The sequence below is a fragment of the Anguilla rostrata genome, chromosome 10 (genome assembly GCF_018555375.3).
Source record: "Anguilla rostrata isolate EN2019 chromosome 10, ASM1855537v3, whole genome shotgun sequence".
NCBI classification, from domain to species: Eukaryota; Metazoa; Chordata; class Actinopteri; order Anguilliformes; family Anguillidae; genus Anguilla; species Anguilla rostrata.
Window position 1 is genome coordinate 32,210,800 of NC_057942.1, and position 13,962 is coordinate 32,224,761.

The 13,962-nt window shown below is 44.2% G+C and overlaps 1 protein-coding gene across 12 annotated transcripts in view; it reads right to left on the minus strand.

The window, feature by feature from the left end:
* The window catches only part of LOC135233218 (multiple C2 and transmembrane domain-containing protein 1-like), a 154,133-nt gene that overhangs the window by 46,578 nt on the left and 93,593 nt on the right, over positions 1 to 13,962 (minus strand). For all 12 annotated transcript variants that reach the window (XM_064296534.1, XM_064296532.1, XM_064296531.1 and 9 more), the window contains 5 exons: positions 11,840 to 11,942; positions 9,837 to 9,939; positions 9,330 to 9,431; positions 8,822 to 8,896; positions 7,081 to 7,200 (listed from right to left, as the gene is read on the minus strand). In XM_064296534.1, the coding sequence (XP_064152604.1) occupies positions 7,081 to 7,200; positions 8,822 to 8,896; positions 9,330 to 9,431; positions 9,837 to 9,939; positions 11,840 to 11,942 (503 nt within the window). The remainder of the gene's footprint in view (positions 1 to 7,080; positions 7,201 to 8,821; positions 8,897 to 9,329; positions 9,432 to 9,836; positions 9,940 to 11,839; positions 11,943 to 13,962) is intronic.

The window sequence follows — 13,962 nt, forward strand, 5'->3', positions numbered from 1 at the left end:
ACACACACACACACACACACACGCATGCACATCCGCGCGCACACTAACACTCAAATACACACGCACCGTCAAAAGCCAAGGCTCTTCTCACACACGCACACGAACCCATAAACACACACACACACACACACACAGATATACACATATGCACAGGCACACCCATGTGGACACATACACAGATACACACAAACACAAACTGCACTTCTTTAAGCACAGCCCTACCATATAATGTATCCAAAAACATATATATATTTTTTGTTCCTTTCAGAAACGTCCTGTTGATTTCATAGGTTATGAATATTGTTAGTAGTGCCCAATATCTCAGTAAGGTAAAAAAAAGGATGCACATTATTTGTGAATGTGCACAAATAGCGGACTATGTACAGAGCCTCAGACACAACACACACAGCACACTGCCAGACTAGAGGGGCTGATAATCAACAAAAAAACAACAGTTTAGTGAAAGCTCCAGAGAAATATTATTCAAGAGTCACCTTAGTCTCACGAAAATGAAGATTCATAAATACATTTCTAAAATCAAGAAATCAATACAAGTCTAAAACCCCCTAATTGAGACTGGAAAATCATACTTATATCATGTCTTTCTATTTCTATTCTATGATAAGTACCTAGAAAATAATATATATTTTTTGTTCCACAGTAAAAATATTTTGCTGTTCTAGTTATAAACTGTTTCTGCTTTCTTCTTGTATGCTTGTTGACTGCATTCCTTCTTAATAGTATTGTTACTTTTATTTAGATTGTAAGTGAATGAATACTCCGTCCCAACAGACTGTCAATAAAGTATCGCCGTGTTTTAACTACAGTAAATGCACGTTCGCCTTTAAGAAAAAGTGTTTTCCTCTGGCATTTCTGTATATAAGTGTGCCCATCTAACATTTTTGTGTACAGGGACAGATGGACGAACACAGATTTCCTACCATGCACACAGATGCATTTAATTTGCAAATACTTGCTATCTTAAAGTCCTGGCTAATGTATCCGTTTTAGTTAATTTAACCACAAACAATCAGGCAGAATTTCAGATATTTTGGCAGCAATACTTAATCTACGACAGCAGTATATGGAGGAGGTTTAAGTATCAATGTTTCAAAAGTCCATGAAATTTTAAACAAAATTTAAAATACATGTAGGATACACACGTATTACTTCATTTATAAACAAAACCCTGTAATTATCACATACTCTGAAGCGCAATACTTTATAGGAAATGGAATAGGAATTTCTAGCAGAGCTTGCTTTGATAAATTTGATGATCATAGTTTTGGATGATCTCGAGGTGATTGGGTGGTGAAGTAGTGCCCCCTCCTGCACACTGAGGGAACTACAGCTTGCGTTTTACTCAGGGAAAGACCTGAAACTGGTATTTACAAATATTAACATAACATGATAAACATCTCTTACAAATGAAAGCCAAAGACGAACTGAACTTTGATGCTCAGGATTCACACTTAGTTAACAAGTTATGTTTTTATACAAACATAAAAAGAAAAATAAGTCATTGTGATTGTGCGAGTGTGCATCACAACTGCTTCTCTCTACCTTAGGGGCCATTATGTTCGGGGAATCTTAAAAGCTCAACAAAATGGCGTATCCCTGCTCCAGCTGGTAAATGACCCCGCCCTTGACCTCGGGTTCGAGCGGACTGCACCTCTCGAGAGGTAATCCTTTGCAGAAAGCTCCCAAAGCGGTCGAGGCAGAGCGGTCCGACCTCACAGAGACCACAGAAACCATAGAAACCGTCGGGTCGGACCCCAGCCAGCCAGGGGTCACGTCTCCAGCACCACACAAAAATTTGGGTAGCAAAAAACACTAGAGCATGTGAGTGGCACACGTGTGCCAACACACACACACACGCGCGCGCACACACACACACACATACACGCACACACACGCACACACGCACGCAGATGTGCGTCTCCCCTTTTATTTTAAAGCGAGGGGGTGAACCTGATCTAAATGCAAAGCAGGTGATGGCTGCTCCAGTTTCCACCGAAAGAAGCGGCTCCCTTGTCTGGGCTCTCCCAACGATAACAGTCCTACTTTGCTAAACATAAAAAGCCGCACCCTCCCCACAGTATCACTTCCCCCCTGGATAACCGACGTACCCCATTCTCCTCCGGTGTCCCTGCCCGCGCCACACAATGCCCGGTCTATTTGCTCCCAATTCAGGGCCAAATTGGAGATGGAGTTACTGCAAATTTGTTTGGTGGAAAAGGTACTGAGGCCTGAGCTCCCGGGAGCAATAACAACCTTGTCTTTCATTCACGCGGAGAGGCTGGCGGGAGCCCCAGCCAGGGAGACAATGGCCGGCCGGCCGGGGGCCCCCACAATGGGCCCCTTCTTCTGGGGGCCCGCGTGGGAGAGCGCGCTCAGCTTGCAGGTAGAAAGGTAGAAAGGTAAAGCGGGCGGTTGACCTTCTGTGCGTCTCCTCCTCATCTTCCTCTTCCTCTTCCTCCTCCTCGTGCAGGGGGCCGGGTGTGGTTCCGACCGGGCGGAGAGTCTTGTCATTGGGGGGGGGGGGGGGGGGTGCACCGTAGTGGCTCCTCGGTGGACGCCAGTTGAAGGAGGTGAGGGGGGAGTTTTGGGATTAAGAGGGGGTTGGGTCAGTCGTAAGGATCTGTCATCACCATATGTCATGGTCGCGCTGTGAGCAAGGTGGAGCTACAACGATCGTGATATTACAAGCGTACAGACTTGTACAGGTAGTGTACCTGAGCGGGCGCGCGCCAGTGTGTGTGTGTGTGTCTGGGCATGTAATGACATCAAGGGTGTCTAATGAGAATAGTTCAACAATTCTGCTCTGTGAAGCTGACTGTATTCAAGGTTTAAGAAAGGAATATGCACTGTATTATATTTGAGAGAACAAGAAATGATAGCAATAGCAAGTAAAAACATAACAGCTGAGTAAGAAATGAATGTTTTTGTAGACAGAAGATAGGAGAACTAGTTTAAAAAAAAAAATTGAATTCAAGCCATGAACTCACACACCCATAATGCAGAAAGGAACCACCACCACAACAACTCAAGAAAAGAAAAGATGTTGCAGTGAAAACCAGGACCCAGAATACTGTGATTTTGAACACATCCAGAACCCGGCAGTGAGCAGGATCGTTTGGAGGAGGGCGACGTTCGTCCCGCAGAGGTTGGCGACGGGGCTCAGGCCACTCCCTTCCCGGGTCCCTCCCTCTTCCTCTCGCAGCTTTTTAACGGGGACGGGCCCGAAACAGACACGCCGCGCGTTTCCGGAAGCACCTCACCTGAGCCAGCTGGTGCCGATAAAAAAAAACCTGCTTACAGAAACGAGCGGCGGAATTACCGCCGGCTCGCGTGGAAAGGCGGCTCCGGGGCGGGGACGGCAGAGAGGGCTCTATACCCGCCGCGCGGCGGACGCTAACGAAACCGACGCATTCGATCAGCGGCGCTAAAGTCGCCGCTAGCGGTCGCCCCCGCGCGGCGACCCCAGACGAACGGCGCGAGAGAGAGGCTGAGCTCGTCCGACAGCTGAACCGGAAAAGGGAAACATTTTTCTGACATTTAACTCTTTTTTTTAAAGATTTTTATCGTCGAGGAACTTTGATTGGGGGATGAACTTCTTTTGTAACCACCTACTCAATGTGATAATGCCAGTGGACCTCCACACAATTACGCTTTTTGAAACTTTGCCATTTGGCCCACTAAAAGAAAGTCACAAAATGGCGTCGATGTGAATACCTTTCTGCGATATAGCCGCGGACGATGCTGCGCCTGTATCCGATAGCGCCTATTCTTCAGGTAAACCTGGGTGTGCGGTAAAGGGTGTCGCCCTGGGAGTAAGCCCAGTTAGAGCATAAAGCGCCCCGCTCGTAGGAACTAGGCCACGCCGTAACCTTCCCGCGAGTCCCTCGGCGGCGGGTCACGGGTTCGAATCCCAGGTGAGAAACGGCATCCGTATTCTCAAACAAACCGTATTACTGCAGTCTCTCGAGTAGAACTCCGCCAGATCGAACTATAGAGAAATCCTAAATAAATGCACTGTTTACAGCCTAAATAAACACCTGTACTAGTAAATAAGGTAATACACAGCTCAGCACGGATTTCAAATGCATATTACTTTTTGCACAATATTTCAACACGTGTGCATTTCAAACATCATATATATGGCTTTAGGTACATTTTGAAATATAATAATCTTCTCATAAAATGAATACAAACTATGATGGCTCCTCACAACGGAGAGGAGCCACTTAGACAACACTGCCGGCACCCCCATCTCTGTCACGGCACGCAGACGATTCAAATGCAACCTTGTTCTAGGTTACTCTCTTGACATTCTCGCCTGACATTTTCATTAATTTTTCTCCGCGACAACCGGCGAGGGGGTGTATGTGTGTGGTGGGGGGGGACGGGAATCAAAATGCTAGCTGATCGATAGGGTCCGTCCCCCTCTCTCCGGTTTGGCAGGGGTCGACCCGCTCTCCCAGTTAACAGGGCCGTGCGGCAGAGGGTTCGAAACAGTGTCACGCGGCAAATGCTAACGCGAAGCGCCGGGGCTCTCCGGGGCGAGCGAAAAGGCTAGCGCCGGCGCTAGCGGACAGGTCCCGCGTCGATTTATGCGGGACCACGTCGAGGGATTACCGAGTTTGTCTCCCGCTGCAATTCGGCGATTCGGGAGCTTAGGGGAAAAGGCCGTCCCCCTTTTCTTTTTTTTCGACGGCGGCTCGGGCCGTCCAATTACGCGTCTCTCTCCCTTTTGACGCGGGCGCGGGGGCTGACAGCGCGGCGGGAGAGAGGGACGCGGCGCGTGTCCTCGCCGGAGATAAAGAGCGGGAGAGACGGAGCGAGCGAGCGAGAGAGAGGGAGAGAGAGAAAAGAGCGGTGATTATTTATTACAGCGGCTGAAAGCGTTTCGCGCGGATTCAGCATGACAGCAACCGGCATTCCAAATCCTGTCTTATAAACGTGAGGCTGATGACTAAATAACAGAGAGAGAGAGAAAAGAGAGAGAGAGAAGGAGAGAGGGGAAAGAGAGAGATTGTATTGGCTATATATGAAAACATGCAATATGTCTGCATATGGCTTCATTATACGGAACATTTTTCTGGGTTAAATTTACTCTGATAGAGAAGATATAATCCCTGATATACACCCATATAAACCCTGCAAGAGGTAAATTAACACAGCATTTTTGTGGATGCATCACAATCTTTACACCATAAGCATCATAATTCTATTATGTATATATTTTTCACAATATGTGATAAGGCTTAATTCTGCCACTGTCTGCCACATGGCCTCTTAGCGAACATGTTAATTTAAACAAGAAGTAAATGTCCAAAAGGTAAGCTACAGTTATGTGTTGTGATGGACAACTCGGGCAATCTGTTCATTGTTCAGAAAGATAAAAATGCAAATAATGCGGGATTGATTTTGACATAAAAGCGTATAATTATGAGCATGTCACAGCGGTCATTTTAATGAACAATATTGATGCAAGGGTCAATTGATCAATACTGAGGAAAAAAAAAACTCACCATCTGGGAGATGAACTAATTTGTTGCCAGAGCAAGAGAAGGCACGTCTATGCAACGTAGAAAACATCCATTGAAATGTTCTGGATGGTGGAAAAGAGGCTAAGCCTGCAGTTCTTCAGTTATTTTTCCTGCAGTAGTTTTTGGGAAGTGGGCAAAACCACTGTAAATCCTTGCTAATCTCACACTCCTTTATAGAAGCCCTAAATGAAACAGGAGTTCCAGGTGGGATTCGGGGGAAACTCAAAAACTCACACTCAATTTAGGCTGAACCCTGGATTCAATCAAAACAGCCAAGTCAAACTAAAGTAAAAGTTCTATTCAATCCAAAATAAGCAAAACCTTTCACAATGGATGTTCAGCAGTATTAGAGAGCAACTAAGTGACTGTGTCCCTTCAGAGCGATCCAGGGGGCTAAGGCCAGATATTCCTCTTTGCATTAATGACACAGTTTTTATGATTTCAATTAACAGTGTATTTTGGAAATGATAGAGAGTGCTGAATGCTAATGTTTGGATAATGTGAATTGCAAAAGTAATAAGGTACTTGACTCAATAGCAATACATATACTTGCTCATATTTCCACTCAAAAGTCATACTAGACCACTTAAATGAACGTTTCGTTGGAGACAGCCCATGTGACCCAAAGCTATCTGCTGCCCCTTCCCGTCTACAGTAAGTAATGATGTCACACCGATGTCACTGTTCTGGGTTATACCAAACCCTAGGAATATGAGGGGGGTTCTGTTGCCGGACAGTGCCATTCATTCCACTCCAACTGCTTCCTCAGACCGCATACATTCTGTATGCTAAAAATACGATATATATTTAGCATACATAATGTATAATATTGTATGTGACTCAAATATTTTGACATTTTGTTTCTGGCTTTTCTGAAGCTATGAGGGAAGTCTGAATATTTGAGGGAAGTCTGAATATTCATGTGCGTTCCATTATTACTATATAGAAGGATGTGTCAAAAGTCAGATAATCCAGAGATCCAGCAGACCAAACCACAGTGGAACCTCACATGACCAGCAGGAACCACATACTTGTGAAAGTGCTGAGGTTGGTGCAAATTTAAACCCAGCTGTGGGAGCTGGCCACAGCAGCATAAAAGCAAATGTCATGTCTTCACTTGGATTTTATGAACATATTAATCTGTCTGATTTCACACAGAGACACTTGTACTGTACATGCTGTATATTCTTAGTGTGCTTAGACTGCATACTGACTAAACTCGGACCACATTCATATTGAATCCACGCTGTATTCTGACAACACTAAGAGGGTATTTATACTGAATCCAGACCACATTCTGACCATATTCAGACCACATTCAGACGGTACGCTGACCACACACTGACCACATTCAGACGGTACGCTGACCACACCCTGACCACATTCAGACGGTACTCTGACCACACACTGACCACATTCAGACGGTACGCTGACCACACCCTGACCACATTCAAATGACACTATGACCACACTCTGACCGCACCCTGACCACACTCTGACCACACTCTGACCGGGACGGTTCTCCTACCAGGAAGGCGCAGATGCTCCTCTGGGGGGACTCCCACTCGAAGCAGCTGTTGATGTAGCAGCCCACGTTGATGAGGAACAAGACGCCGCGTCTCACCCGGTTGAAGTTCTGCAGCAGCAACTGCAGGGGAGAGCAGACAGACACGCGTCGGGCGCGGGTTCGAGCACGGCCAGACCCAGCCTGTGGCCCCGCGCGTCTCTTATATAATATACATGATTGCAGTGTGTGGGGGTGCCCAAAGCAGAGTCATGGAACTAGAGTCACAAGAAGTGTTATCACGCAGAAAATCTTTGTCCACCGATTCATCTCTCTGGTTCACGAGCGAGCTGGGACTTGAATCCCTTGAATACGTGACTGCGGAGAAGAGGGCGTCAAGGACCCTCGAACAAGATCCTCCGCCAAGCCGCTCCCCCTAACTCTTTAAACCCCGGCCTTCTTTGAAGGCGCCGCAAATTCCGCCGCGGAACAAAATGATCACCATCGTTTCCAGAGATGATTTCAACTCCCCGCTGATATTTGGCGTCCCAACCAACGGCAAGAAGAAGATTACCGCCATTCCGCGGTTAGGCGGTTTTTCTGAGGGGACCGCGAAGCGAAACACGGGGCAGACCTGGGAGCCGACTCAAAGGCTTTTAAACACGGCCGTCCCAGAGAGAGCGGAACGTCAGCCTTCTTCCCCTTGTCTTTAACAGAGCCGGCTGCCAGACATTAAGGAAGCGGTTCCTGCTCTCGCGATGACCGGGCTCATCCGCGATTCGCGGCGCTGTTCGGCCGCGACTCGCCGCCGACTGCGCCCGCTCTGTCGCACCCCCGCGGAAACAACACCGGGTGCGTATGACGATGGCCTTCGACCCGCAGCTTTTCGACGGCTGCAAATAATACCAAGCAGCGCTGGGTTTGCTACACGCTCGCCAACTACTGGGATGATTTGCTCACATGCAGAGAGAGACAAATGCATACGCAGCAAGCAGATATATTATGGGCGTTGTTTTTTCTTTTTATTTTTTGTTTATATGAACGTATCTCCTTTAAAATGCACAGCCACGTTTAGAGCGAAGCCAGCGGGCAATAGCCTCAAACAAAATGTTCTTCGGGAAGGAGAAAAAAGAGAAAAGAAACCCTATGACATCATCATTCAGTCGTTTGACAGAAGTCCTTTCGATGAGTCAGAAATTGAAAAAAAAGAATGAAAGAGAGAGAGAGAGGGAAGGAGGAGGAGGAGGGGGGACGACAAAGCGGTGGACACACAGAAGGAGTGCAGAGTGCTCATCTTCCAGTGTAAAAAGACGGGGGACAAAGGCCTGGGAAATATGTCTGTTTTTGTCCCAAACAGCATTTTGTGACAGGTCTGATTTGGACCGGCCCCTTCGATTCAGGTCTTTGTTGCCCGGGCAGATTGAGCTGGGGGGGGGACAATGGAGTGCCTAGCAGCCGTGGCACAGCCCTGCCCCCGCCCCCCCGCCCCCTGCCCCTGCCCCGGCGGCCAATCTCCTCCTGAGGCCATGGCTCTGACAGCTTGACGTGTCTATTCACCGCTGGAAGAAGGGGGTAAAAACAAATACCCCCCCAAAAAAACTCCTCTTCGCTTTCACGCCCCCGCTCCTGTGTCCCACACTGTCTGCTGTCACTCACAGATTTCATTTATTTATTTATTTTTTAAAGTCCAAAGATTTCTTTTTTTTTTTTGGGTGAATTTGGGTCTGCGGTTCTGTTTTAGCTATGAGGCACCCATTAGCGTTACCTGTTTCGAGACTTTGGGCTCTTCTTCAATGTACTTCTGTTCTATCGGTATCAGGGTTCTGAGACCAGCTTTCACCTGTTAGGAAAGAAAAATAGGTGGAAAGATTTAAGCAGTACTGTAAAATCCCTAGCATGGCATTGACAGACATACCACATTTCGTCAGTACGAAACGCAAACGTATGAAATAACAGTGAATTTAAAGCCGTGCGCACGTAGAGAAAGCCGCGACGAACATGGCGTCCGTGTACGGAAAACACGGGCGGGGCGTTCTCTCTCGCCCTCCTAAAATGGCGGCGGAGACACACACACACACACGCGCGCTCAGGGACATTCGCCACGTTCACAAACAAAGGCGATTCCGGGTAGCTCGCTCTCATCTTCGGCAATTACGGGGGAAAAAAGAGAGAGAGAGAAACGGGAGAGGGGACAGGGGAAGAGATGGGAGGCGACAGCGCTGAAGAGGAGGGAAAAGGATAAAAAAAAAACGAGGAGAAGAAAAGAGACTTACAGCATTAAAAATCACGTCTATTTCGAGAAAGATGACCCCCTTTGTTGGCCCTGTCAGCTCCTTGTTTTTCAAGACGTAAGCTTTCCGTTCACCATTTTGAATCTGCGGGAAGAGGACATGACAGCCGTCTGTCTCCAATACCCAGCTGAATACACTCCCTCCCTGACCTTCGACCCCCAGCTGCTGGATCTGACAGAGAACCCAAAACAACTGTGGCAACTCTGACAAGTACCTGTTCATTACCAGTAGACCAGTGTCAGAGAGAAATTAACTATCCAGGGGAATCAGCCAACGAGTATGCATTATGCTTTTTATTCTTTAAGCGCCTTCTCTCTCTCTCTCTCTCTTTCTTTCTCTCTGTCTCTCTGTCTCTCTCTCTTTCTCTCGGTTTTATGGTTATAAAACCGTAGCACCCCTAGAAGCGACAAGCTGATTATTTTTGAACTTTCCATTTTTTTTTTTTTAAAGTTTAAAAAAAGACTGGGTCAGAGTCTGGTCAGGACTCACTCTTAACAAGGGGATGGCCACTTTTCCCAGGAAGTCGGCACTTCTGTCCCGGTCTTCGTCGAAGACTGTGACTTCCAGCACTGAATGGATGTCTTTCACATTGCTGGTAGATGGGATTCAGTGGAAAAAAAGACGGAAAGGAGAGGTAGTTATCAATGACTAAAAATAAACATCTCTGGGATCGTTAAAGTCCAGACTAAATTAATTCATTAAATGATTTGTGTCTGACCGCATAGAGCGCAAGAAAAAAAAAAAAAAAAAACAGAGGAGCAATTCTCTCTCTGAAACGCTATCTTTGAAAAGTAGGCTACCGAGGACAACTCTAATGAAGGAAATTGAGGTTATTCTTAAAGAATCTGGAGCTCTGTGCGAGGCCAGATTACTGCACTTTCCATGGGAATTCACAAATGGATTTCCGTTGCTGAAATCTTGAAGTGAACGTGATGAATTATATAAGTTATGTCAAAGAAATAACCTTTAAAAATGGCTGGAACCAATATTCTATATGCTGCTAGATCATTATATTCACAACAATATTACTTATCATGACCAGCAAGGATGTTAATACTTGTAAGTATGGTAAAAAAAATAAAAATAAAAAACAGTTTTAAGGGGAAAAAGAATGACTCTTCCAATACTAAAATCTCTCACATAGCCTACACAAGATTTTTTCATAGCATATACATTGGAATCTATGTTACATTTTACCATAATTTGTATGAATTCACAAAAATTACTTCCTGGCACAATTAATATATTATGTATAAAGCACACACAATGCAGTAACTAAGGATCGAATGTGTATAATGAAATATATTTAGCCATCTTTTCTTGTCAACTATGACACCGTCAATCTATTAGCTGATATAAATGAGACTCAGTAAACCACTATGAAGCTGTTTGAATGCTTTCTGATGTAATACGTGTCTGAGTGTATTATAATAACCATCAGAAACCATTCACAAACAAACTAAAATAAATGAATATCAAGGTACAGTAAATCCTATTTTTAAAACTGTGTAAGAAATAAATCCAGATCTAGTCTTCACATTTCATTTTTTTTTACAGGAACATGCATAGGCAGTATTTCAATTAAGTACAAAATTAGCAATTTAATCTTCAGTGGTAGGGGGGAAGCACAATTGGCCTATATGAATTTATTATCTAAAAGACGACTTTCAGCACCTCAAACCACATTATGAGAGATCAAAGCAAATCAAAAGGAACGGTTCCTATAATGTAAGAAAAAAAAATCATTGCACATTGTCAGTGCAATTGCTTAGTTACACAAAAGATAAAATAGTTCATAAAAGCAGAGATGGCACAGAATCATCATTAAAATTACTGCTTTCGATAATCATAACAATAAAAAACAATGTATTTTCCCCCCCATTACAAATAACGACGCTCACAAGAATAGAAAAACACTGTCAAATTCAGTGTATTGTGCAGCATAATCAGATCATATTGGATGCAACTATAATCCAAAAAGTCATTGTCCTTCCTAATATAGTCTAATATGATAGCATATTAAGTCAAATTCATTTATTTTTATTTGGTAAGCAATTAGTATGTTTTTCAGTCCGTTCTGAAAGCTGACTATCAATGTTCCTTGCAAAACGCAGTGGTGACTTCAGCCACTGCTAGCGTTTTCTTTTCCTAAAATGACAGAAATTAATTTAATGAAATAATTTCTTTGAACCATACGGGAAGCATCTGCTCTTAATTCTTTGAGAACAGACCTACAGCACATTCTATTTCACCTTTAACCAAGCACAAATATCCAGATGTTCTTCGCCTAGGTAACAACTGTCTCTCCATTTGTTGAAACACTGAACACAAAAACAAAGGAAAAGGGAAAAAAAAGAGAGGAGGAGGTGGGCAATTCCAAACTCCAAACCACCCCCTCAGAGACTCCCAGCATGCACAAGGGTGAGAAGCATGCACAATAACACTAAACTGGACCTCTGGGTGGAGAAGGCGGTGGGTGGGGGTGCACTCACAAGGTGAAGACCTTGTTCCACTCCGGATTGAGGTTCTTGTAGACGGTGTGCGTCAGCAGACGGTCGTTGCTCAGCTCGACAACGCAGAAGGGGTCACTCTTGCCTACAAGGGGAGAAGAGAGAGAAGCGGCACCAGATAAATAGAGATGCATTAACTTTATCGCGCTGTCCCCTTATTTACTCTCCTCCTAATCCAGCAGAAGGCCCCGTCCGAGCAAACCCTCGCATTCCCGCAGATAGTCAAAAGACTGCTGTGGGGAAAGAAATTATAACCTGCTAAAGCCCTGACAAGACATTGGGTTAAGCTGAAATGTATCATTATTCTAATTATTTTATATATGTATTTCCGCCTGCTTGGGTATCGTTGCCCGGGAATGCGAATCTGGCAGGCTCGGACAGCAGGAGATAAGCACATGAGTAACCCTGCCCCAGGCGCAATCGCGCGCAGGCGGAGGATATCGTCTCCGGCGGAAACCGGCACACGCACGTGCAGGACGCGCTCCTGGAAGACGCGCCAATAGGGAAAAAAAGAAGGATGCAAAAGGTGAAGCCTGCAGATGTCGTTGCGAGTACGTTCGCTCATTCAGAGCGCAGGAGACTGAGCAAAATAATCGGTTTAACATAACTGGGCACGTAGCGCACATCAGAGTTTCACCAACGATTTCGATGAACTGCTATTTCGTCAGGTTTTACCTGCTGGGTTTATTTTCTTTCTCATTATGAGAGCGAATTCGCTGATATGAGTCTCAAGGAAGTTTCTTTTCTTTACTGTTGGAATGACAGGCAACACATCCCCATAACAGAATTAACCTTCCATGAAAGAGAATGCATGTGAGTCCTGCAAAATTCTACTGCTGACATAAAACTATGTAGTTATAACTGGATAAATATCGTGACAATGATGATACATTAACATTTTTCTTTTTTTCAACAAGTAAAAAAAATTACCAATGTCAATGACAAATGTAAATTCAAAAGCAAAAAGCTTTTTTAAAAAAACTCATCATACATAACATGCTTCCAAACACAAAATTATACAGTGTACTAATAAAAAAAGATGCCCTATATTCAGCTATAGTAACACCAAATTGATTCTTTGTAAAAATGAAGGTGTTGTGGCTGATCCAAAAAAATATTTCTAACACACTAATGCTACAGCTTTGATCTTTACTTTTATCCGAACAATCTGGAACATTTTTGTTGTTTGTTCTCTCTCTCCCCATACACACACACACACACACACACACAAACAATTCCCATGGTAAAAAAACCCACCTGCAATCTAACACTATTTAATAAAGTAAACAGCAAAGAAAATGGTATTGTAAAAAGTGAGACAATACGAATGTTGTAAAAAAATATACACGTTAAAAAAAATATCTCTGAAGCTTCTGGAGCATAATTTATTTAGCAGCCCCAGACGTGCACACTGCACAGAATACCTTCATCGATTCTGCGGAGTTTATCCAAACGTTATGGCAGTGTCTGGACATTTAGCTAATGCACTAAATAAATGTCACCCTGATCAATCTGTCTGCATGCATTTCAATTTCTGGCACATATCGATCTGGTGTTATGCGAGAGGTTAATGTGCATATTAACTTCCGTGGCGTGCAATTATGGAAATACTGATAGAGTGAGTAATGACTGAAATAAGAGAAGCAAAACAACACTGCAGTGCTCTACAGTGGGGTTCCGTTATGCTGTGATTTCATGTTTTTGATTTTGATAAATTGTGTGAAGCACACTGATAGAAAATCACAGACTACACAGGAGTAAACCAAAATTGCATACTTAAATTGAATTACTGATACATGATTTATTATTTGAATTTTTATTCATACTCTATTTTACTATGTAAACAAAAAAATCTCTCAATCAAATAGAGACCTGCCAATATGACAGCATGAACATAAAGGTCCAAAACACATTCAAATGACAAACAAATACCCGAAAGAGTAGAAACTAGCCATTAATCCAGAGAAGCAGAAGCAGATTTGCAGGACATCAGTGTTTACCAGAGAGGACTTTGACAATGCAGTGAATAATGAATTTAAAGACCCTCAGAGAAATGAAACAAACCTTTTCAAAGTTTACGTAGCGTATTCATAGACCAAGCACAT